Here is a 22,111-nt window from a genome sequence, read left to right as displayed (position 1 = left end):
TGGGGCTGTAGCACCAAAGGAAAAAAGAAATGTATATGTCTCACAAGCAGTCTCTTTCCTGCAGATTTTCTGTCTATAATTCTTTATGCATTTATCTCCCAAATGTGCTAGAGGGTGCTGAGAAAAATTGAATGTCAGGAGGGAGGAATAACATGAAACTTGAGAAAACTGCACAGTGAAGTGCTTCATAATTTGAGCTCCTTACTAAATATTATTAGGATGATGAAATCGGGGAGATGGACATGGAATCTAGCATGCACCAGAAATATGAGAAATGCAGACTTTTCATCAGAAACTCTTAGAGACCACCTGAAAGGCACAGGTGTAGATGGAAGAATAACATTAAAATGCATCTTAAGGCCACGCCATAGCTCAAGCAGTTAGTCGCTGGCTTTCCACCGCGGTGGCCCGGGTTTGATCCCGGGTCTGGTCAAGTGGGATTTGTGGTGGACAAAGTGGAGCTGGGGCAGGTTTTCTCTGAGTACTTCGGTTCCCCTGCCAATCTTCATGCCACCAATTGCTCCACAATCACCCTCACCTATCATCTGGGGCTGGTACAATAGGCCAGAAGTGGCCACAGTACAAGGGACTTAGTCCCACCCCACTAGCAATAAAAAAAATTAATCTTAACTGAAATGGTGTGAGGGTGAGACACAATAGGTACCAGCTGTTGCCTCCTACAAACATGATAAAGAACCTCTGGGTTCCATAGATGGTGCAAAATTTCTTGAGTAGCTGAGCAACTCTTAGTTTCCCAAGAAGTACTCTGCCCAATTGAATTAGTTACATGAAAATAATGAGAAATATTATCCCGTGTGTGGTCAAGTGGGATTTGTGGTAGACAAATTGGCGCTGGGGCGGGTTTTCTCTGAGTACTTCAGTTTCCCCTGCCAATCTTCATTCAACCAAATTCTCCATCATCATAATCACCCAGGGCAGGCTACAATAGGCCAAACAGTGGCTGCCGTGCTGAGTGGACCCAGTTGGACTCCACCCCCACTAAGTGAAATTAAAAAAAAAAAAAAGCCAAGTGAGTGCTTGCTACCAGACTGAGACTTCACATACTAGGTAACAGTATTCTTCAGCTGGCACTATCAGAACCTCAAATGTCACATGAGAATAATTACTTTGCACAAAATATGAAGGCCGCTGACTTTCACAGATACATTACTGCCTGGCATGAGGCGACGTTTCTTGTCCCCCATCAGCTGGTAAACCGCATCCACGTTTGACAGGCACACTTCATTTCCTCCCAGCAGTAAGTTTTGTTGCTGTATAGATTCCTGAAAATATGATAACTTTATTATGAGATTGTACTTGTGTGTTACATAACACTGAACTACATAATGTTTTGTACTGAACAGAGTGGTTTATCAGTAACAGGAGGTACCTGAGTCAAATCTTACTTATGTTATTGGTTATCCTTACTGAAGTTTCTCTTAGCATATTTGACAACATTTAAAGCTTCCATAATGTGTATGAATGTAACAAGAATCCACATGCAGTAGGTGAACATATGCCTAATTATGTTACTTTCTTCAAAACAGCTCTCCTGTATTAACCATCCAGCTCCTAGAAAAGACTACAGTTACCCCATCCAGAGTGTAGTTTCCGCCCTCCTCTGCTATAATAATTTGTGATATATTTTTAAGTCTTATCTTGTTTATATCTTGACACAGAAAGCAAAATTAAACACACAAATAAAATACTTGTAACAGTGTGAGATTTAAAGTTCTCACAGCACTGATCATCAAGGATAGGATGCCATGTATTCTTGTAGTAGTTTAAGGCAAGCTTCTATCAGACTACACATCATCATATTGTGACATGTAGACCCATTTCTAGGCAAAACCAGAAATACACACGTGGTCCGTGTATATCCATTGCTAGGTAACAGGCCAATAAACACGCATTCTTGACAACAGAGAGACAGCGTTTTCTGTGGGTTCCCTGCTGGGGAACTATAAGAGGGCAGTGAGAAGAATTGAAGGAGTGCAAGGGAGTACAATGGGGTTGAGAGTTGAGTGTTCAGCTGTGGAGTGTTAACCAGGGAGCAACGGAAGCTGAATAATCTCCATCACTAAGATTCATTACCAGGAAACGTCAGGGACACGCGGTAGTGTAGTTGGTTGAAGGGCTATGCTACAAGCTGGAAGGTCACAGGTTCAAGTCCTGATGAGGTCATTGGATTTTTTTTCAGTTGATCTAATCCTTCCAGCTGCACTATGGCCCTGGGGTTCACTCAGCCTCTAACAGAAATGAGTACCAGGAATTAAATAATTTTCCTGGAGAGTAAAGCGCGGCCGGCGCGTAAGGCTGACAACCTTACTGCCATCTTTGAGCTGATTGTCTAGATGATGTGGGACCCTCAACATCTCACAACCCTATGGGCCTTCACGGCCTGTTACAGGGATAGCTTTACTTACTTTTTTACCAGGAAACGTCTAGTGAAGACACTGCAGATGAATAGCCATTGTGGAGTGCTCTTACTACATACAGAGTAGTGAAAGTAGCTTGAGAAGACTTAGTGTGGAAATCAGCAGTAGTGTAATAATTCTTTGTAGTTACAACCTGGGAGTGGTCAATAAATCTATTCACCAATCCAAACCCCATCTATAGTGACTAAAACACGTGACAATATACTAGGAGATAGTATTTTTTATACTTGTAGTTCTGCAACAAGTTACCTCTTTTGGCCTTTCTTCTGTAGTAACGAAGGTCAACTTGAAGTTCGTAACCCACAAACTTCCTGATTTGCCCTGCTTCTGTTCACTAACAGGAGCAAACAGCAATACATTCTGGGCTTCAGCAATCACAACCTCACCTACACACAGCACACATCATCAGTTGATTACATCAGTTTTTGAATGGCACTACCCTATAGCATAGTTTCAGTATAACCTAACATTCAGTGTCTCTCATACTCATTCAAAGTTTGACATATGTGAATTTGAAACAGATGTTTGTTGTTGTGCCAGTGAAGTTAATATACCTGTTTTGTTTGCAAGCAGAAAATGTTTACAAGTGAGGTCTTGTATAGTTAAATAAAACTTAAATATAGTGATGAGCTGTAAAGAATTGTGGAGACTGCAGTACACATGTTCATGTTTTGATCACCCTATTTTTTTTATTGCTAGTGGGGTGGGACTAAGTCCCTTGTACTGCGGCCTCTTATGGCCTATTGTACCAGTGATCACCCTACCAATCAAATAAAGCCACAGGTGAACTCTCCCATTTTGCCAGTCAAGCAGTGCCATGCACTAAAACTGGGGGGAATATAAAAGAGATCTTTTTCTCGTTTCCATTCAATAAACACTCTAATGTGTTGCTTGCAATTGGATGCATGCATTGTGTAGGTTATATGCTACAGTGTCTCTTAGCTTTGTATCCACTGTGTGGCAAATAACTTAACTGATCCTATTAGTTATAATGAATGCAATGCATTCTGAAGAAATATGTATAAATTTTAATGAAGCAGCGAATTTTCATTGTTAAACATGAAAATGATACTCCTCCAGCTAATACCTTACAGATCAATCTTTGTCTACAGCCCAGTTTACAAAACACTGACATAAACCATAATGCTTGAAAATAATATTACAATACATACCAGGCAATAGTCTTGGGTTCAGCTCTGTGATACTATCTTCACCACCTGGGTGCAGTGACTGAAATAAATGTATATTTGGCTTCTATATCATGTTAAGGTACACCAATTAATTATTATAAAAGTTTATATTTTACATACTTCATATAAATAATCAAAGAGTCAATACAGCATAGGCTATAAATTTTTACATAGAGAATTCCAGTAAATAAACTTCTAAGTAATTGGGTCACTTAATATTTTTTCTTCTTTACTACAGGGTCTATATGATATCACTAAATTTCACAAAATTGTTTTGTTACATTTTTACATTAAATCAACATAACATTCTCCAAAATTCTGAACTGTCAGGTATGAATGTACACATGCCAGAAAAAAGTGTAAGTGCTTATAAAACATCATCTGTATATCAAAAACAGGGCTTGAAAACTGTGGATATAAGAGGCATAAATAATATCATTGCAGATCCCACTATTATTACACGAAGGTTTCCATGTTCGCTTCATTACAACATCTTCCACTATTTAAAAAAGAAATCCGGAGTATTAATGGTGTAGAATTCTTGACAGCCTGCTCATAGACTTGATATGACAATGTTCATAACAGACTTTTCAGTCTTTTATTTCCAAAGAACAAATTTTCAGATACAGAGGATACTAAACTCTAAACTGGGGTACACATTTAACTTGATTATACCTATTTATATTCCCTGTAACCTAACATACATCAAGTTTTATGTGTGAGTCCACATTCAAGCAGAAGAATGGGACACTACTGACAAGTTTAACTGGCACACGATGCATAAGTTTCACAGCACTATCTAGATAACTCACTGTATAATCTTGTTACACAAAATATTTTAAATCTTCAATCTTACTAGATGATACATTTGCTTGTATTTAAAAATTCTTGTTTAATTTGCAGTGGTTGATCTACTATAAATGTAGTAACATGTTTGTCATTCCTTTGATTTGTCAAGGCTGACTTGTTATTCTGGAGTAGAGAAACTGGTCCATGAATCTTTCCCATGTCACTTCTTGAAAAACACCTATGTTTTCATTTTCATTCATTTATTTTCTGTGTATCCATGTATAGGTACAACAGAGGATATGGAAATAGTCCATTTAACAATGTTCATACAAAATTACACAAGTCTCATAGATACAGTTACCTACATCAATTAATCAATTTATATGAGTCAAAGAGAACACTGATACGTATATCAAATCTCTTCAGTACAAATATAAAAACTGGATTCAAGAAATTAAACAAATTGCCTAAATATTAATGAGCCAACCATACCTCCATTTCCACCACATAACAGGTAACAGAGTGCATCTTAGACCAGACACACATGTCAAAAGAATAAAATAATTATAATTATCTAAAATATTCACTTAATGATATATATATAAGTAAAAATCCCATTAATCAGTTTTATTGTCACTGTAGTTCAAAAAATTCATCTACACCATAAAATGAGTGTGAATGTAGAAACAGTAATAATGCTTTCTTAAATTGATGTTTGTTTCTGGACAATTGTTTTACATTATCTGGAAGACTTATAAATTTTAAGTCCGATATCCTGTGGACCCTTCTGAAAAACTGTTAAATTTGATAAAGGGAGATGCAACTTCAGACTGTTCCTAGTTACTGTTGTATACAGCTTGGAATTTTCAACAAAACATTTCCTTATTACCAACTACAAACATCATCAAGATATATATATATATTGAGAGAGCAAAGGTAGAATTTTTTATTGACTAAGAAGTGTACACAATTCTCTATTCCCAGCTTCCACAATTAATCAAACAACCCTCTTCTGCAATCTAATAACATGCTTACTATGAGTTGAATTTCCCCAGAAAATCAAGCCATAAAACATTACTGAATGAAAAAAGGCAAAGTACACCATTTTTAGAACATCATTACATAAGTACTGTTTGGATTTCCTAATTATGTAACAGGCTTTATTTAGTTTGCCTGTAATTGATTCTATAGGTTTTTTTTACAGGATATAGTATTATCCAGTGTTATTCCCAGGAATTTAACCTCATTAGATTCTAATAAAAGTTTATTTCCATATTTAATTTGTTAGTAGGGTTTTGTTTGGCAAAAAAATACAAGTCTTTCCAAAATTTAAAGAAAGCAAGTTTCTGGATAATTACCTAGGACTTGAGATTCTCAGTGGTGGTTATGAAGAGTTCCGTCTTCTGGGATATTACACCACCCTGTAGTCTGCCGAAAGTCAACTCATGTTTTGGAGAAACATGTAGCTCCACTTGCTACCTGCTTCACTTGCAGTGGTTTCGTCTTCGACCACGAAGACCGAGGCAACATGTTCCTCCGAAACGTCGGTTGACTTCCAAAGCACTACACGGTGTTCCGAGAAGACATAATTTTTCGATATAATTATTTGCTGCAAAATGAGAACACTTTTCAACCATAACCTATTAAATTACAGGAGGGGCTGTCGTCATATACGAAATTTATAGCTTCAACAATGTTCATAACCTTGCTTAAAATAGGTAGATTTATAAGCTGATTATACAAACGTCATACAGAGTCAATCCTATACTATTACAATATTTTCTTCCTTACTTGGAAATCATCTTCAAATCCGACATAGCTTTTAAAACTATTTGACGTTTTTCGATCATTCATTTTTATATTTATGCATTAAGGATATAGCTTAAAAGACGTTTCTCGCTTCTAAATATCAAAACCATTCTAGTATCCATATCACACTTTCACAACAATACATAATATATTTATAAAACTGCATCCCGCCACAGCCTTCTACCACGTGGACCACAAGTGCCAGCTCAATAAGAATAAAAAATTAAATTTCCTAATGACCTGATAATCGTGCATAACTTTGATAATGTGTAGAAGTGGGCTGTGGAGTGTTTTGTGTTTGTTAATTGTTGAGTACGACATCAACGTGTTTTAGCTCTGTGTGTGTCAGAAATGCGAAATTCTAAAACAAGGAGGAGCTTAACATTTTACTTCAAATGTTTAAAAAAAAAATTAAATTGTTAAAATTTTTTTTAAATATTTTAACATTGGCGTTTTAACTTGAGGGCGGTTTCGGATGGAATGCGAGAATTGAACGTGCATTCAACAATCCTAGCAAGTGTTGTGCTTTTACACGTCGACATATTGTAGCAGTGTCCACGCAGCAAATATAACTGTGTACATCTTAAACAACGACAGTGTTATCATGATTATACTATGTGCCTCTGATGATGGTTTTATTAAACCGAAACATGTAAGGCAGAAGTGATAAAGAAGTGACCTACAAATTGTTACACTCGACGGACTTTCTATTGACTTTGTGTCTAAAACATCCCTTAAGTTTGAAAGATTTAACGACGAATAAAAGGATTTATCCTAGAGAAATAAGCTGTGGACTAGGTCTGAAGAAAACCTCGAATCTTACATAGGTCTGAAAGATTCTCTCATCTGTGATATAACGTCATGTAATCCGTTGAAAGTCAACCGGCGTTTCAGAGAAACACATTGCTTACATCTTCAGGGTTGAAGAATAAGTCAAGCCAGAAACCATCTTGAAATCTTGAAGCTCCGAAACCTCGGTTGACTTCAACGGACTATACGGAATTACTTCATAGAAGCCAGAACACTTCGTAACCAAACCTGTGAGAACCGCAGAATCTGCATATAGTCTTTATCCAGAGATTCAGAGGCGATCCAGAGGATTGTAATGCTAGTAATCTCTGATTACGACTCTTCAGCTTCTAACAGGCAGGGTAGCCAACGGTCGCGAAGCGTGTGCATGTTGAAGTTGGTTGTTGAATGTTGGCTAATCGCTATTTTCGGCAGCCTTCGGCAGTTTGTGTAGTAGTAGTCGTAGTCGTCGTAGTAGTTATAGTTGGTAGTAAGCGATAAAGCCGTTGTTTGTAAATCATTGGAGTATTATGAAAAGTTTTACTTCTTAAGTTCAGAAGAATCTGTTGCGCACGCAAGTAAACGTCATACAACTTCACGGTTAGTCGTAAATAGTGACTTAGCCTCTCACCAGTTTATTTCGTGGAAAGGTAAGTTCAGATAATTCACGCATTGTTCAATGAAGTTATAAGGTATTTCACATAGCCACATGACAGTAGGAACATTGTCCCCCTCCCCCGCACAAATGTGATAAACGAAAGAAGGTAATCTATAACAAAAGAGCTAGTGTGTTTGGCGGTTTCTTTCGGTGTTAGAGAGAGATTGATTGCGTTCCAGAGCGTTTTCCAGAGTTTGTGTGCAAAGATACTGATTTGCAGTTACAGTTTTATACGATCGGTAACATGTTGGTCACGTATTTAGTGACGTAAGAATTTCAACCTCCACAACAAAGTGGCGAATCTCATATTAGCGATCTTAGTGACTAAGCATTTCAGATTTCACGACAAAAGGCGGATCTCGTGTTGTAGAGATTAGTGACGGTGAGATTTTCGGATATCACAAAATGGTCGATCCTGTATTAGAGAGGCTATTCTTTGTCTGATTTATGTAATCTTGGCATTTTTCTAGGTAGAAGCCTTGAAGTATCGGTTAGACATTAATTCATAACAGACTGCACGTGGTTCAGTATAGAGTTTCTCATACACCTTTATTTCCATAGATCCATACAAAGTAAAAGGATGTGGAAATTGTCATAATCAATAAAAACACAGTACAAACTTACAAATAGTCAAGTAACATTACACAATATCATTACATATATGGGCATAAAAACAATACTAAAAATAAAATATTGGAAACTGTATATGATTAATCACCTATTACAAAAAATTACATCTTTATTTTTATCATATTCAAAATCAAAATATTCTTCCAATGTATAAAATGAATGGCAACACAACAGATCCTTCACAGCTGATTTGAAACCATTGCAATTGTTGTATAATTGCTTTAAGCATAAAGGAAGATTATTAAACACGTTGATACCCATATAGAAGGTTCCCTTCTGTTATACAGGATGTTTCAAAAAGCTTTATAACTTTCGAAGCTTATATACATTTATACAGAGGACGTACACAACGTTTTGGACTGTCATAATGTAGCAAAACACACCAAGTTTTACCTCGGATAGTTATGGTTCAGTGTGACTTCCATTGGTAATGCGGCAGACGCGCCACCTGTAGTCAGTCTCCTGCCACACACTATGTAGCATCTCAGGCATTACTTCTGCAACTGAGGTAGTAGTTCGAGTTTGGAGCTCAGTGACATTTGCAGGCAAAGGTGGTACGAACACTCAATCTTTAACGGATCCCCATAAGAAAAAATCCATGGGAGTAAGATCCGGGGAACGAGGTGGCCATGCTATCGGCACCACTCTACCAATCCACTGACCTGGGAAACGGGTACTCACGCACTTCTCCAAGGTAATGAGGGCGTGCGCCGTCTTGCTGGAAGTGAATGCGTCCTTCATGGTCATCTTCGTCTAACTGTGGAATGAGGAACTCTTGGAGCATGTCCAGATATATGATACTGGTAATGGTTGTCTCCATGAAGAAGAAGGGGCCATATACTCTTTCTTTGCTGAGGGCGCAAAACACATACACCTTTGGGCCATCACAAACATGTTCCAGGGAGACACGTGGATTTTTGCTGCCTCAGATCCTGCAGTTGTGTGTATTGGCCTTACCACTGACATGAAACGTGCTCTCATATCTGAAAATTATGGAGTCCAGAAACTTCTCATTGTCTTGTATCCGATGAAACATTTGCATACAGAATTCCTTATGAACCACCTTATCTGCATCCGTAAAGTGTTGGAACGATGGATAGTTTGTACGCTTTTAAGTGTAAACGTTTTTGTAACACTCGCTACAGGGTAACATTTGGATTACCAGTTTCCCGAGACGCATGTCGCGTTGACTTTCGTGGACTTCGAACGAAGCTCTCCCTAATCTGTTCCACTGTAGCATCAGAAACACGTGGCCGACTGGGTGGCTTGGCATGGCCCACAGAACATCCAGTCTAAACAAAATTCTTGTGACAGGAGTAAATTGTAGGCCTACTGGGAAGTTCCTTGCGATACTGAGAACGAAATTTCCTTTGAAGTTGTGTAGCAGACTTCGTTTCTTTGTACTGAAACATATGAGCACGCTCTGCACCTGTGAAAGTAGCCATCTAGATTTCAACTGTGGGAGCACTGGCGGTGGCTTTATTGGGTACTACAGTACCACGTGCATGAAACTCCGTGTGTTTTGTGACATTATGACAGTTAAAAACATTGTGTATGTCCTCTGTATAAATTTATATAAGCTTTCAAAGTAGTAAAGCTCTTTTTGAAACACCCTGTATTGGTAGATGAGATGAGGGTTGATAAAGATTAAGCTTGTAACCCTGTCTTGTATTTCTGTTATGTATATCTGATATAAATTGGTATGAATCCATGTTATCAACCACAAAACACAATAAAGAAAAAATATACTGAGATTGAAGGGGAGAATTCTTAATGTTTTAAATAACTGTCTACAAGAGTTTCTATTAATAAAACCTGTCATCATTCTAAGCACCATCTTCTGCACACGAAAAATATTAATAGCATATTTTATTTTTTTATTTTTATTTTATTTTATTAATCAGCAATCAGAATTACATTCTATAAGCTAATGGTCTGTTTGGTTCGGTGTCTTGATGAGGAGTCGTCCAGCGACGGATCCTCGGTACCTTACATCAGGTCAATTGGCCAGTTTCTTTTTAGTCGTCTGTTGACTACTCTCGCCCGTAGCACCATTATGAGTGGATTTGTATGTGTTTCGATTTTGGTGTGGTGTCTGGTGCTTTTTCGTTTGATGACATCTTGGACAGTTGATATTCCGAGATCGGTGTGGAGTGTGGCATTGGAGACGTACCATGGTGCATTTGCTATCATTCTCAAGATCTTGGACTGGCTTCTTTGGATTATTGTTATATTTGATTTGCTGGAGCATCCCCATAGCTCCAGGCCATACGTCCAAATAGGTATAATAATGGTCTTGTAAATCAGAATTTTGTTAGCTATTGATAGTTTTGATTTTTTGCCTATTAGCCAATTTAGTTTTTTGACGGTTAAGTCAACTTGTTGACGCTTCTTGATTATGTGTTGCTTCCACGTAAGTTTGTTGTCCATTGTCATTCCGAGATATTTCACTTCTGTTTTTCGTGGTATTTGCTGATTGTTGATGTATACATCAGGAGTTAGACCTTTTTGTAGGGTGAAGGTTATGTAACAGGATTTATTTCCATTTATTCTGATGCGCCACTTCTCGAACCAATTTTGTAGTGCACTGAGGTGATGCTGGAGGTTTAATGCTGCTCTTTCTGGGTCTTCGTTGGTTGTCAAAATGGCTATATCATCTGCAAATGTTCCAGTAGATGTGTCTGGGGAAGTGGGTAGGTCAGATGTGAATAGAGTGTAAAGCATTGGGCCAAGGACGCTTCCCTGTGGTACACCTGCTTTTATTGGTTGTGGTTCAGACTTTTCATTACCCACTTTTATGTGAAACTGACGGTCCCTTAGGTAAGATTTGAAGAGGTTGAAGTACTTTGGTGGGAGAGTTTGTTTGACCTTGAATAGTAGGCCACTGTGCCACACCCGATCGAAAGCCTGGCTGACGTCTAGGAACACTGCTGTGCAATATTGTCTCGCTTCGTATGCTTTGTTTATGATGTTTGTTAAACGGTGAATCTGTTGCACAGTAGAGTGTCCCTGTCGGAATCCAAATTGGTGGTGCGGAATCCATTCGTCTGGTCTTAAGTCTTTGTTTATTCTTCTTAGTAGAAGTTTTTCGAAAACTTTGGACAATACTGATATAAGACTGATTGGGCGATATGAAGTAACCACTGTTGGGTCCTTTCCTGGTTTAGCTATTGGTATTACTTGTGAGATTTTAATTTGCTTGGGCCAGTAGGACATTCTTATTATGCCATTAAAGATGTAAGTTAATAGAACAATGCCTTTTTTAGGAAGTTCCCTCATCATTTTAGGTGTTATTTGGTCTGGTCCGGGTGCTTTTTTTAGACCCATGGATTTTATCACCTCCTTAATTTCGTTCGGGGTGGCATTCGCTATAGTTTGTTGCGATGTTGTAGGTGATGTTAAGTTTTGCTCTATAGTTTGGTCTTGTTCTTCGTTATGCGGGGTGAATATACGAGCAAAGTGTTGTGCAAAGAGTTCCGATTTTTCCTGGTTACTTCTTGCCCATGGTCTTTCATTTAGTGTTGCGTCTCGTATTGGCGGCGAGGGTTCTATTGGTTTTCTTGTGTTTCTAATGGGCTTCCATATTGAGTAGTCGTATCTATTAAGGTTATGGATATAATCTGCAAAGGATGCTTCTCTCATTTCCTTCAATTTAGCTTTTAGTTTGTTGGTTAGCTGGTTATATATGGTTTTATCTCTTGGGTTGTGGGTTCGTTGCCAAATCGCTCTTGCCTTTCTTTTTTTGTTCAGGAGTTGTTTGATTTCTAGAGGAATGTTGTAGGTGCATTTCTGTGGATTCAGCAGTGGGATAGATTGGATAGCGGATTGTTGCATGACTTTTGTTAGTGTGTCAGTGGCCAGCTCTAGGCTTTCGGGATCCTTCAGCCTTATTTGTAGGTTTATGTTATGAGTAATTTCTTCTCTATATTTATTCCAGTTGGTGTTATAGTTGTGTAAACGTGGAGTGGTATGTCTTTGAATCACTGTTGAGCTTATGGTCATTATAATAGGGGTATGATCTGAAGATAGTTCGAAGCTAGGAACTATGTCCGTGTATGCTAGAGAAATTCCTTTTACTACGAAAAAGTCCAGCAGGTCTGGAGTTTTTGCTGGGTCGGTTGGCCAGTATGTGGGTGTTCCACTTGAGATGTATTTACAGTTGTTTTCCTGCATATATTTCTCGAGTTCTTTTCCTTTCGTAGTCGTTAGCCTTGAACCCCATTGGATATTTTTGCAGTTGTAGTCACCTCCGGCTAAGAACCTCTGACCTAGTGTACCGAAGAATTGCTCGAAGTGTTCGTTTTTTAAGTTGTGTTTAGGGGGGCAATGTTAATAGCATATGAAGAATTTTCCCAGAAAATAATACAATAATACATAATGGAATGGAAATAAGCATAATAGACCATCAACATGTCTCTTCCATGATAGTGTGTTTACGATATTCCTAAAAACTTTATATAACATGATTCATAAATTTTCTTCTTGCCATATGCAATATTAATATAATTGTCCTGTTCATAGGAATTTTGTGTTGTGAATTTGATATAGTCTGTTTTCGAGAAGTTTAAATCATATATTTAAAATTTTAAAAACTTCAGTTAATCTATCTTGGAAAACCAAGGGATCAAGTTCACTAATAATTACACTAGTGTTATTAGCAAAAAGAATAGCGGTAGACATCTTACTTAGTAATAATATAAATCAAAAAGGGCAGAGGTCCTAAAATGGAACCTAGGTGGACTCCATGTGAAATTTCATAATTCAGATAATATCTTATGGTTAACGCAAGCAAAAGCTTTTTCTACATCACAGAATATTCCTCCCACATTATGTCCATCATTCATAGCCATTAATATCTGGTTAAGTAAACTACAAGTGGCTTTGTCAGTTGAAGAGTTTGCCCTAAATCCAAATTGTTCATTTACCAAAATATTATTATTGACCAAGTGTTTCTCCTGTATATCACTTTTTAAAATATTTTTTAGAAAGAAGTTAACAACAATATGGGTCTATAATTACTAATAAGATTCTTATATATGGGTTTTGTTTCAGAAAATTTAAGTCAATCTGGAAATATACCAGTTGCTAATGACATCTTTGTTAAGTAATATACACTATTTATCAAAATTTTGATGGGGATCTAGTCATATCCATAAGAACTGGTCATTTTCAATTTATTAATAATATTTACAATTTCATTAATTTGAGACCAAATTATATCTAATGGTAGGAAAGGTAACTTTAAAAATATCAGACAAATATTCAGTAGAAGTTTTACTTTTATCAATTAAATTATATTATTTGTTATATTGATAATTATGTCAGCTACAGACAAATTATTTATTAAAAGATTCAGAAATGATTTTTTAATTAGTATATGCTCTATCCAAAGTAATGAAAGTAGGTAAGATATCATAATGGGACTTCTACTAGTCAGTGCCTTAACAATATTCCAAGTACTTTTAGTTTTATCATTGGAATTTAAGATCTGTTTATTGTAATAAAGACACTTACTTTTTATAATATCTCCAGCCAGAGATTTACAATATGCCTTATAATAACATTTAATATTAGGATCATTACAATTCCTACTAATTAAATACAAATGTCGCTACATCACAGCAGTGATGTAGAAGAAACTTCTAAAGGTTTTAAAAAGCAAGTCGCACGTAAAATGCTAACAGCTAACAGGTATCAATTTTTTGCGTCATTAAGCCCTTTTAATATGTCTTCGAGGCAAGTGATGTAACATGGGAACCTGGTTTAAGTTCACTTAACATATCTTGAATCAAGTGATGTAATGTGGGAACCTGGTTCAGCCATAGTGCCATATATCGTAGTAGTCTGTGTAAAAGTGAAGCTGATTTTGAATTGTGTTAATAGTAACCAGGTAGTTGTGAGTGGAGGAGGGCATGTCCAACAGTTGCTGTGAACACAACTAATACTTGAAAGAGTCTATGAAGTGTTCATGTACATACTTGCAATAGCAGTTTTTAATAAATGATTACCTTGCTTGCACAGCAGTCCAGAATATGTATAACCTCATGTCTTGACCTTACAGAATTAAGGATGCTCGGTCTCAGAATCAGTTGTTAGTAGTTTTGCTTGCAGCAGTGCGGACACAATATTTTGTTGTGGGTAATGTGTGTGTTCATGTTTGCAGTAACATGGTCAAAATATCTCGATTTGGAAGTGTCTGTGTGTACACCATCCACATTGCCCCCAACCCTGGATTTGGACCTCTGGGGAGAAATCTGTCAAGATTTGAGTAGTTTGTGTCCCAAACCACTAGAGGATACATCTTCCACCGATCGTATCCTACAAAATGAACTGAACACACCAAAGATAGGTAAAACATTTTTTAACGTATTAATGAACGCCTCAGTTGAAGTACTTTTATTAACTTCCTAATGTTAAGTGCAATTGGAGAAGCATCTATGAGTCATATTTGCTGAATGGTATTTTTTTATATGTATGAGGGTTTGGAGGAAACCCAACCATGGTGCTGCTGCCAAATATGGCATGTCACAGTTGATCATGTATCTGAGTGCATGACACCATGAACCCAAGAAGTTCTTGCACAGGGGGATCCTTCAACGGGTCCCCCATCCTTGGGTTATGGTGGTTATTTCTGAAGGCTTCAAGTCCACCCTGGACAATCACTAAATGAGTTTCATTTGGACAACCCTCATGCAAGTGGACAAGATTTTGAGTTTTATTCAGTTTTGAAGTTGAAATAAGTGAGACATAGTCAACAGTGTCAGGTGCAAGGCAACTTTATGTTCACATTCAGTTTAACTTTGAGTTGTGATGAATAAGCATTATATACAAGAACTTCATACACAGGAAATTTTAATGTTATTATGAGCATTTTGGCGGGACAAAATGTTTCTTATAGGAGAAAACTTAATATTCCCAAAAGAAGTGCTGTGTGTAGGAACATTCTGTAATTCAAAGATTCTGGGCATACTGAAGTTCCACACAAGTTACTGGTCAAAATGGTTGATTAGTAAAGTTATCTTAACAGTATGCATCCTGTTGTGGGTCATAAACAAGGTAAATAAAATGTATACAAAAGTATGCAGTCTGCACAACAATATTCTGTTTTTTAAAACAAGGTAGACACTATCGCATCAACATTTGTTTTTATTGACGCTACATGTTTCGACCCTTATATTGGGTCATCGTCCAGCGTACTCGTACAGTGATACCAGACTCAGTTGTTAAATTGCATCTAATTCATCAATATGCATCCTTAGTGTGCACTTGAGTGTTCTTAAATGCATAAACTGAGTCTTTCAATTAACATTTTAAATCCTCGGGTAATTAAAAAATTAGAGACTAAAGATTAAAACATAAAATTAAAATTGTTCTAAAATGGAAATGAAGTATTTTGTGATAAATCTCTTTAAAAATTTGTGGCTGCTATGTGTTAATGTGATATTCTAGTGTGGAGCCCTGCACTGTAGTTGCTTCTACTACCAGAAAATCACATCAACACAGTGGTGCTATCTGTAGTCCTGAAATTATGGGACATGATAAGCGGCCTCCATAGTCTAGGGGTAACGTTCCCAGCTCATGACTCAAGGCATGCGGGTGCAAACCCGGCGGAGGTCGTGGAATTTTTAAGGGCGGAAAGATGCAAGGAAAAAGTCCTCCAGGAGGGACTTTAAGCCGCGGGTCCCGTGTTGTAGATTTACAGCATGTAAAAGATCCTCATGTCTCTAGGAGACCTCTGAGCAAAATTAGGCAACAAGTTTCCCACCCAAGTAGTTTCCAATGCCTCTGGTAGATGGGGGAAATATCAGGTATCGAGGGCCGATGTCGTTGGCTGAACGGGGCTGATAACACGCACCAGTACCGGTAGGGTATGGTGACAGTAGAAATTAAAGGGGGATGCACAGTGGACCAATAACTGGTCTAAGTGCATGGAGAAACCCATCCCCTCTAATAATAATAATAATAATAATGGGACATGATAAAGATTTTAAAAGATGGCACCTATAGGCATGCAAGGAATGAAATGCAAATAAAAAAATGTTAATGTAATTTCACATGCAATCAGATGATAGTGAAATTTATTTGATAGTGCTGTAGGTAGCTCAAATTGTAATAGCATGAAATTGTTGGTTGCTTAGTGTTTTGTGGAAAATTTGTTATATTATGTTTGCAAATTTGTGATAATGTATTGTAATGTGAGTACATGTATCTTGTTTGTTGGATTTCAGCTGGNAAGGAAAGGACAGACACTTTCCAAAAGTAAGACTATCCAGAAAGGAATTACATGCACACAGTTTGATAGAAAGTGCAGTCTCTCAAGATGGGCCAATGTTCAAACTTAAGATCTCCAGAACTAATCGAGCCAGCAGTATGAAGGTGCTGTAATCCCAGAAACTGTCCCCAATGGAGAATATTTTTGGATTGGAAGATCTCTTACTGCCGAAAGAAACCCGTGGACGTCCAGCAAAACGGGAATATCCATCAACATCTAAGGAAAGGAGTAGTTCAGACAGCAGATCATGGCTGAGAAAATCCTCAGGTTCTGTAACTGGTGAGTCATGGACTCATTCATCAAAAAGGTCGAGAATGTCTTCTCTTGATCCTGCATATGACCAATATTGACAGCTGAGAGAAAGAAATAATGAGTCATCAAGAAAATCTTGACAGAGGGGGCAGGCTCATGAGAGAGAGTCGGAAGAATTAGCTGCAACTCTTGAACAAAAGAATGAGAGTTTGAAGACGAGGATGGATGAACTTGTTAAAAAGTATGTCTTTTATCAGAATGCAGTTTCTTCTTTAGACTAAAAAATAAACTGCATAATGATAAAAAGGATATTTTAGTAAGTGATAAATGAGCCATTGAATGATAAGATACGATGGCAACTGGTTATAGCATTTTATGGTAGTGTGAGATGAATTAGTTAATTAAATGGCAAAATAGAGGTGATACCATTGGATGGCTTAGATTTTTTTACAGTTGTGATTAACCTTTACCATAGGAATGTTATATATATCTAACAGCAAGTAACATCACGCTGCAGCCGAATGTTATATTTTTTTAACCTAGGACACGTGCTCTCTTTGGGAGTGCTGACAGTTTGAGCTTCCATTTCAAACCAAAACTAACCCGCGCAAGGTCATGTCAATGGTTCATTTGTTAGCTCTGAATAATTACATTGTTTATCATGGTACTGGTTTCGATACTATTTACGTTTAGATATGACTGTTTATGACATGGTCAGCCAACTTTTGTTTTGAGAACTGAGGAGTAAATATTCATCTGTGTTTCAGGGTTTAAAGGTCCATACATTAAAGGTTAACGAATAAAAATTGTTCTAATAAACACTGAAATTTGAAGGTGTGAAGTTTCACTGGTTAAGTCCCAAATTCCTGTTCCAGTGATATGTTTAGTCATAATTTTTTTAACAACTTTGATAAGATAAATGAGCCATTGAATGGTAAGAATTGTTTTTTATTTTGATATATATACACACACACACACACATATACATTCATACATGTAAAACACATGTAGGTTGTACTGAAAGTCATGAGCAACTTTTTTTGCATGCAACCTAGGAACAGCAGATGAAAGAGAGTATGGTGGTAGGTGGAACCAGCTGTTGCGTTAAACTTGAGTGTCTTGTGACGTCAATAGCTTGCATCACATGACCAGTATCACTCCTAACAAAATGGCCGACGATATGTTGTTTTGCCGGCATGATGTCATCAAATTTCTTGTGAAAGAGGAAATTGCTGCTCATGACTTTCAGTACGACCCTCGTATAAATAACACAGTCTTCATGACCAATGAGTATGTATCCAATATACATGTCATACAGTTATGTTGAAGTGTCAAGTACAAAAGTTGTGTTGCCATCGGGTTTTACACTTACACCATTTTAGTTTTAAGCGCAACCTCAAGCAGTGCTTCTTTGAGCTTCTTTACAAGTTCATTTATCCTCTTCTTCAAACTCTCATTTTTGCTCAAAGAGTTGCAGCTAATTCTTCCAACTCTCTCTCATGAGCTTTCCTCCTCTGTCGAGATTTTCGTGACGATTCGTTATTTCTTTCTCTCAGCTGTCAATATTGGTCATATGCAGGATCAAGAGAAGACATTCTCGACCTTTTTGATGAATGAGTCCATGACTCACCAGCTACAGAACCTGAGGATTTTCTCTGCCATAATCTGCTGCCTGAATTACTCTTTTCCTTAGATTTTGGGGGATATTCCCGTTTTGCTGGATGTCCACAGGTTTCTCTCAGCAGTAAGAGATCTTCCAATCCAAAAATATTCTCCATTGGGGACAGTTTCTGGGATTACAGCACCTTCATACTGCTGGCTCGATTAGTTCTGGAGATCTTAAGTTTGAACATTGGCCCATCTTGAGAGACTGCACTTTCTATCAAACTGTGTGCATGTAATTCCTTTCTGGATAGTCTTACTTTTGGAAAGTGTCTGTCCTTTCCTTCGATGACCCCCCCCCAAGTTAGTTTGTGTTCCTCCGTCAAACAGCTGATTCTGATTTCCAAGCAGGTTGAACCTTGGTAATATCTGTTTACACTCCCTCTCTCTTTCCTTGTGCACAGGCTCTGCACGTGTACCAGACGTCTCAGCAACAAAATCCATTCTGGTAGGCAGTATGGTATCTGGCCCAACTGAAATCCAAAGAACAGATACATTTACTCATACTATCACAATACATTATCACCAATTTGCAAATATAATATACAGAATTTTCCACAGAACACTGAGGAACCAACAATTTCATGCTATTACAATTTGAGCTACCTGCAGTGCTGTCAAATAAATTTCACTATCATCTGATTGCATGTGAAATTACATTAACATAACATTTTTTTTATTTGCATTTCATTCCTTGCAAGCCTATAGGTGCCATCTTTTAAAATCTTTATCATGTCCCATAATTTCAGGACTACTGACAGCACTACTGTGTTGATGTAATTTTCTGGTAGTAGAAGCGACTATAGTGTGGGGCCCCACACCAGAAAATCACGTCAACACATAGCAGTCACAAATTTTTAAAGAGATATATCACAAAATACTTCTTTTCCATTTTAGAACAATTTTAATTTTATGTTTTAATCTTTAGTCTCTAATTTTTTAATTACCTGAGCATTTAAAATGTTAATTGAAAGACTCAGTTTATGCATTTAAGAACACTCAAGTGCACACTAAGGATGCATATTGATGAATTAGATGCAATTTAACAACTGAGTCTGGTATCATTGTACGAGTACGCTGGACGATGACCCAGTATAAGGGTCGAAACATGTAGCGTCAATAAAAACAAATGTTGATGCGATAGTGTCTACCTTGTTTTAAAAAACAGAATATTGTTGTGCAGACTGCATACTTTTGTATACATTTTATTTACCTTGTTTATGACCCACAACAGGATGCATACTGTTAAGATAACTTTACTAATCAACCATTTTGACCAGTAACTTGTGTGGAACTTCAGTATGCCCAGAATCTTTGAATTACAGAATGTTCCTACACACAGCACTTCTTTTGGGAATATGAAGTTTTCTCCTATAAGAAACATTTTGTCCCGCCAAAATGCTCATAATAACATTAAAATTTCCTGTGTATGAAGTTCTTGTATATAATGCTTATTCATCACAACTCAAAGTTAAACTGAATGTGAACATAAAGTTGCCTCGCACCTGACACTGTTGACTATGTCTCACTTATTTCAACTTCAAAACTGAATAAAACTCAAAATCTTGTCCACTTGCATGAGGGTTGTCCAAATGAAACTCATTTAGTGATTGTCCAGGGTGGACTTGAAGCCTTCAGAAATAACCACCATAACCCAAGGATGGGGGACCTGTTGAAGGATCCCCCTGTGCAAGAACTTCTTGGGTTCATGGTGTCATGCACTCAGATACATGATCAACTGTGACATGCCATATTTGGCAGCAGCACCATGGTTGGGTTTCCTCCAAACCCTCATACATATAAAAAAATACCATTCAGCAAATATGACTCATAGATGCTTCTCCAATTGCACTTAACATTAGGAAGTTAATAAAAGTACTTCAACTGAGGCGTTCATTAATACGTTAAAAAATGTTTTACCTATCTTTGGTGTGTTCAGTTCATTTTGTAGGATACGATCGGTGGAAGATGTATCCTCTAGTGGTTTGGGACACAAACTACTCAAATCTTGACAGATTTCTCCCCAGAGGTCCAAATCCAGGGTTGGGGGCAATGTGGATGGTGTACACACAGACACTTCCAAATCGAGATATTTTGACCATGTTACTGCAAACATGAACACACACATTACCCACAACAAAATATTGTGTCCGCACTGCTGCAAGCAAAACTATTAACAACTGATTTCTGAGATCGAGCATCCTTAATTCTGTAAGGTCAAGACAGGAGTTTATACAAATTCTGGACTGCTGTGCAAAGATTATATTTATATATTCATTATTTATGTATATACATAATGTAAGCTTCTTAAATGTTATAACCAGTTGCCATCATATCTTACCATTCAGTTCCTACCATCCTATTTGTTTGAAATTGCATTCTCTGTGAGACTAAAAAAGAAGCTGCATTCTGATAAAAGGCAAAATTTGTAATAAGTTCGATAAATGAGACGTTGAATGGTAAGATACAATGGCAACTTGTTATATCATTTTATGGTAATGTGAGATAAATTAGTTGATTAAGTGGCAAAATAGAGGTGATACCATAGCATAGTTTAGATGTTTTGTACAGTTGGGATTAATGTATGAAAAATGCTTTAATAAACACTGAAATTTAAAGGTGTGGAGTTTCACTGTTTAATTCCCAAATTCCTGTTTCCAGTGATATGTTTAGCTTACTGTAGATTCCTATCAGTTATGTTTACAAAGTGAACAGCTGAAATTACATTTATTGAAAAGGAAATGCAGGTGAATATTGAAAGGTATGCGGCACAGGCAGCATGTCTTGCCTATTAATGGCAAATTTCCTTGCTAGAAAAATGGTAAGCAACTGAACTTTAGTGTTTTATTTGGTAATCAGCAAATTTCCTTCCCACCAGAAAGTTTGATCTGCAGATATTCCATAATTGATGTGATTGGAAACTGGTGGTACCACTGAGTTGGTGTCCAATTTGCTGCCATACATATGCTGGAATTGCAAGTAGGATAGTGTGAGTTGAACATGTTATTATAAGAGATCGATTTGTTTAAACTAAATGGTAACTTTACTTATTACTTATGGAGCTGAGCCCTTCTTGAGGATAGGCCAAATCTGCAGCTACTCAAGAATATCCCAGCATTTTATGGAACCCAAAGGTTCATTACCGTGTTCACAAGAGTCATGCACTGGTTCCTATCCTGAGCCAGGTCAATCCAATCCATACTATCCCATCCTATCTCTAAGATCCATTTTAATATTGTCCACCCACCTATGCCTTAGTCTTCCCAGTGGTTTCTTTCCTCCTATATATATTCCTCTTCTCCCCCATTTGTGCTACATACCCTGCCCACCTCATCCTCCTTGACTTGATCATTCAAATTATACTTGGATAGGAGTACAAGTTATGAAGCTCCTCACTTCATCCCTCTTCGGTCCAAATATTCTCCTCAAGACCCTGTTCTCAAACACCCTCAGTCTATTTTCCTCCCTTAATGTCAGAGACCAAGTTTCACGCCCATACAGAACCACAGGCAAAATTATAGTTTTGTATATTCAATTTTTATGTTTTTGGACAGCAGACGAGAAGACAAAAGGTTCTGGACTGAATGGTAGCATCATTACCTGAGTTCATTCTCCTTAATTT

General features: G+C 37.3%; 3 protein-coding genes across 8 annotated transcripts in view; 1 reads left to right on the top strand and 2 right to left on the bottom strand.

The window, feature by feature from the left end:
- The window catches only part of LOC111864417 (myotubularin-related protein 10-B), a 30,780-nt gene extending 24,361 nt beyond the window's left edge, over positions 1 to 6,419 (bottom strand). Inside the window, exons 1-4 of the mRNA XM_023851651.2 lie at positions 6,209 to 6,419; positions 3,611 to 3,668; positions 2,688 to 2,824; positions 1,128 to 1,283 (exon numbers count right to left, since the gene is read on the bottom strand). Coding sequence (XP_023707419.1) covers positions 1,128 to 1,283; positions 2,688 to 2,824; positions 3,611 to 3,668; positions 6,209 to 6,271 — 414 coding nt within the window. The 5' untranslated portion in view covers positions 6,272 to 6,419. The remainder of the gene's footprint in view (positions 1 to 1,127; positions 1,284 to 2,687; positions 2,825 to 3,610; positions 3,669 to 6,208) is intronic.
- LOC111864413 (m7GpppN-mRNA hydrolase) overlaps positions 1 to 22,111 on the top strand; it is a 60,983-nt gene that overhangs the window by 21,776 nt on the left and 17,096 nt on the right. For 2 of the 6 annotated variants that reach the window (XM_023851637.2, XM_023851636.2), the window contains exon 1: positions 7,389 to 7,665. The exons of 2 other annotated variants lie outside the window; for them this stretch is intronic. The gene's annotated coding sequence lies outside the window, so the exon portion shown is untranslated. Of the gene's footprint in view, positions 1 to 7,388; positions 7,666 to 7,805; positions 8,056 to 22,111 lie in introns of those variants that run through there. 2 more of the 6 variants (XM_023851640.2, XM_023851638.2) reach the window with 1 other exon arrangement.
- On the bottom strand, positions 17,929 to 21,101 carry LOC111864414. Its single transcript, XM_023851642.2, has 2 exons — positions 20,410 to 21,101; positions 17,929 to 18,962 (listed from the first exon to the last, which is right to left on the bottom strand). Exons 1-2 carry the CDS (start codon positions 20,615 to 20,617, stop codon positions 18,667 to 18,669), a joined length of 504 nt encoding a protein of 167 aa, XP_023707410.1. The 5' UTR covers positions 20,618 to 21,101; the 3' UTR covers positions 17,929 to 18,666.

Source organism: Cryptotermes secundus, unplaced genomic scaffold (genome assembly GCF_002891405.2).
Source record: "Cryptotermes secundus unplaced genomic scaffold, Csec_1.0 scaffold511, whole genome shotgun sequence".
NCBI classification, from domain to species: Eukaryota; Metazoa; Arthropoda; class Insecta; order Blattodea; family Kalotermitidae; genus Cryptotermes; species Cryptotermes secundus.
Note: the sequence above shows the minus strand (reverse complement) of the source record. Positions and strands in the feature narration are given on the sequence as shown.

What these genes read in the sequence shown, in the direction of transcription:
- LOC111864414 (XM_023851642.2), bottom strand. Translation starts at nt 20,617, where the DNA reads ATGTGTGTGTTCATGTTTGCAGTAACATGGTCAAAATATCTCGATTTG. An exon ending in ACTGAACACACCAAAGATAG is followed by an intron (nt 18,963 to 20,409) that starts GTAAAACATTTT and finishes TTTGGATTTCAG; the next exon opens with TTGGGCCAGATACCATACTG.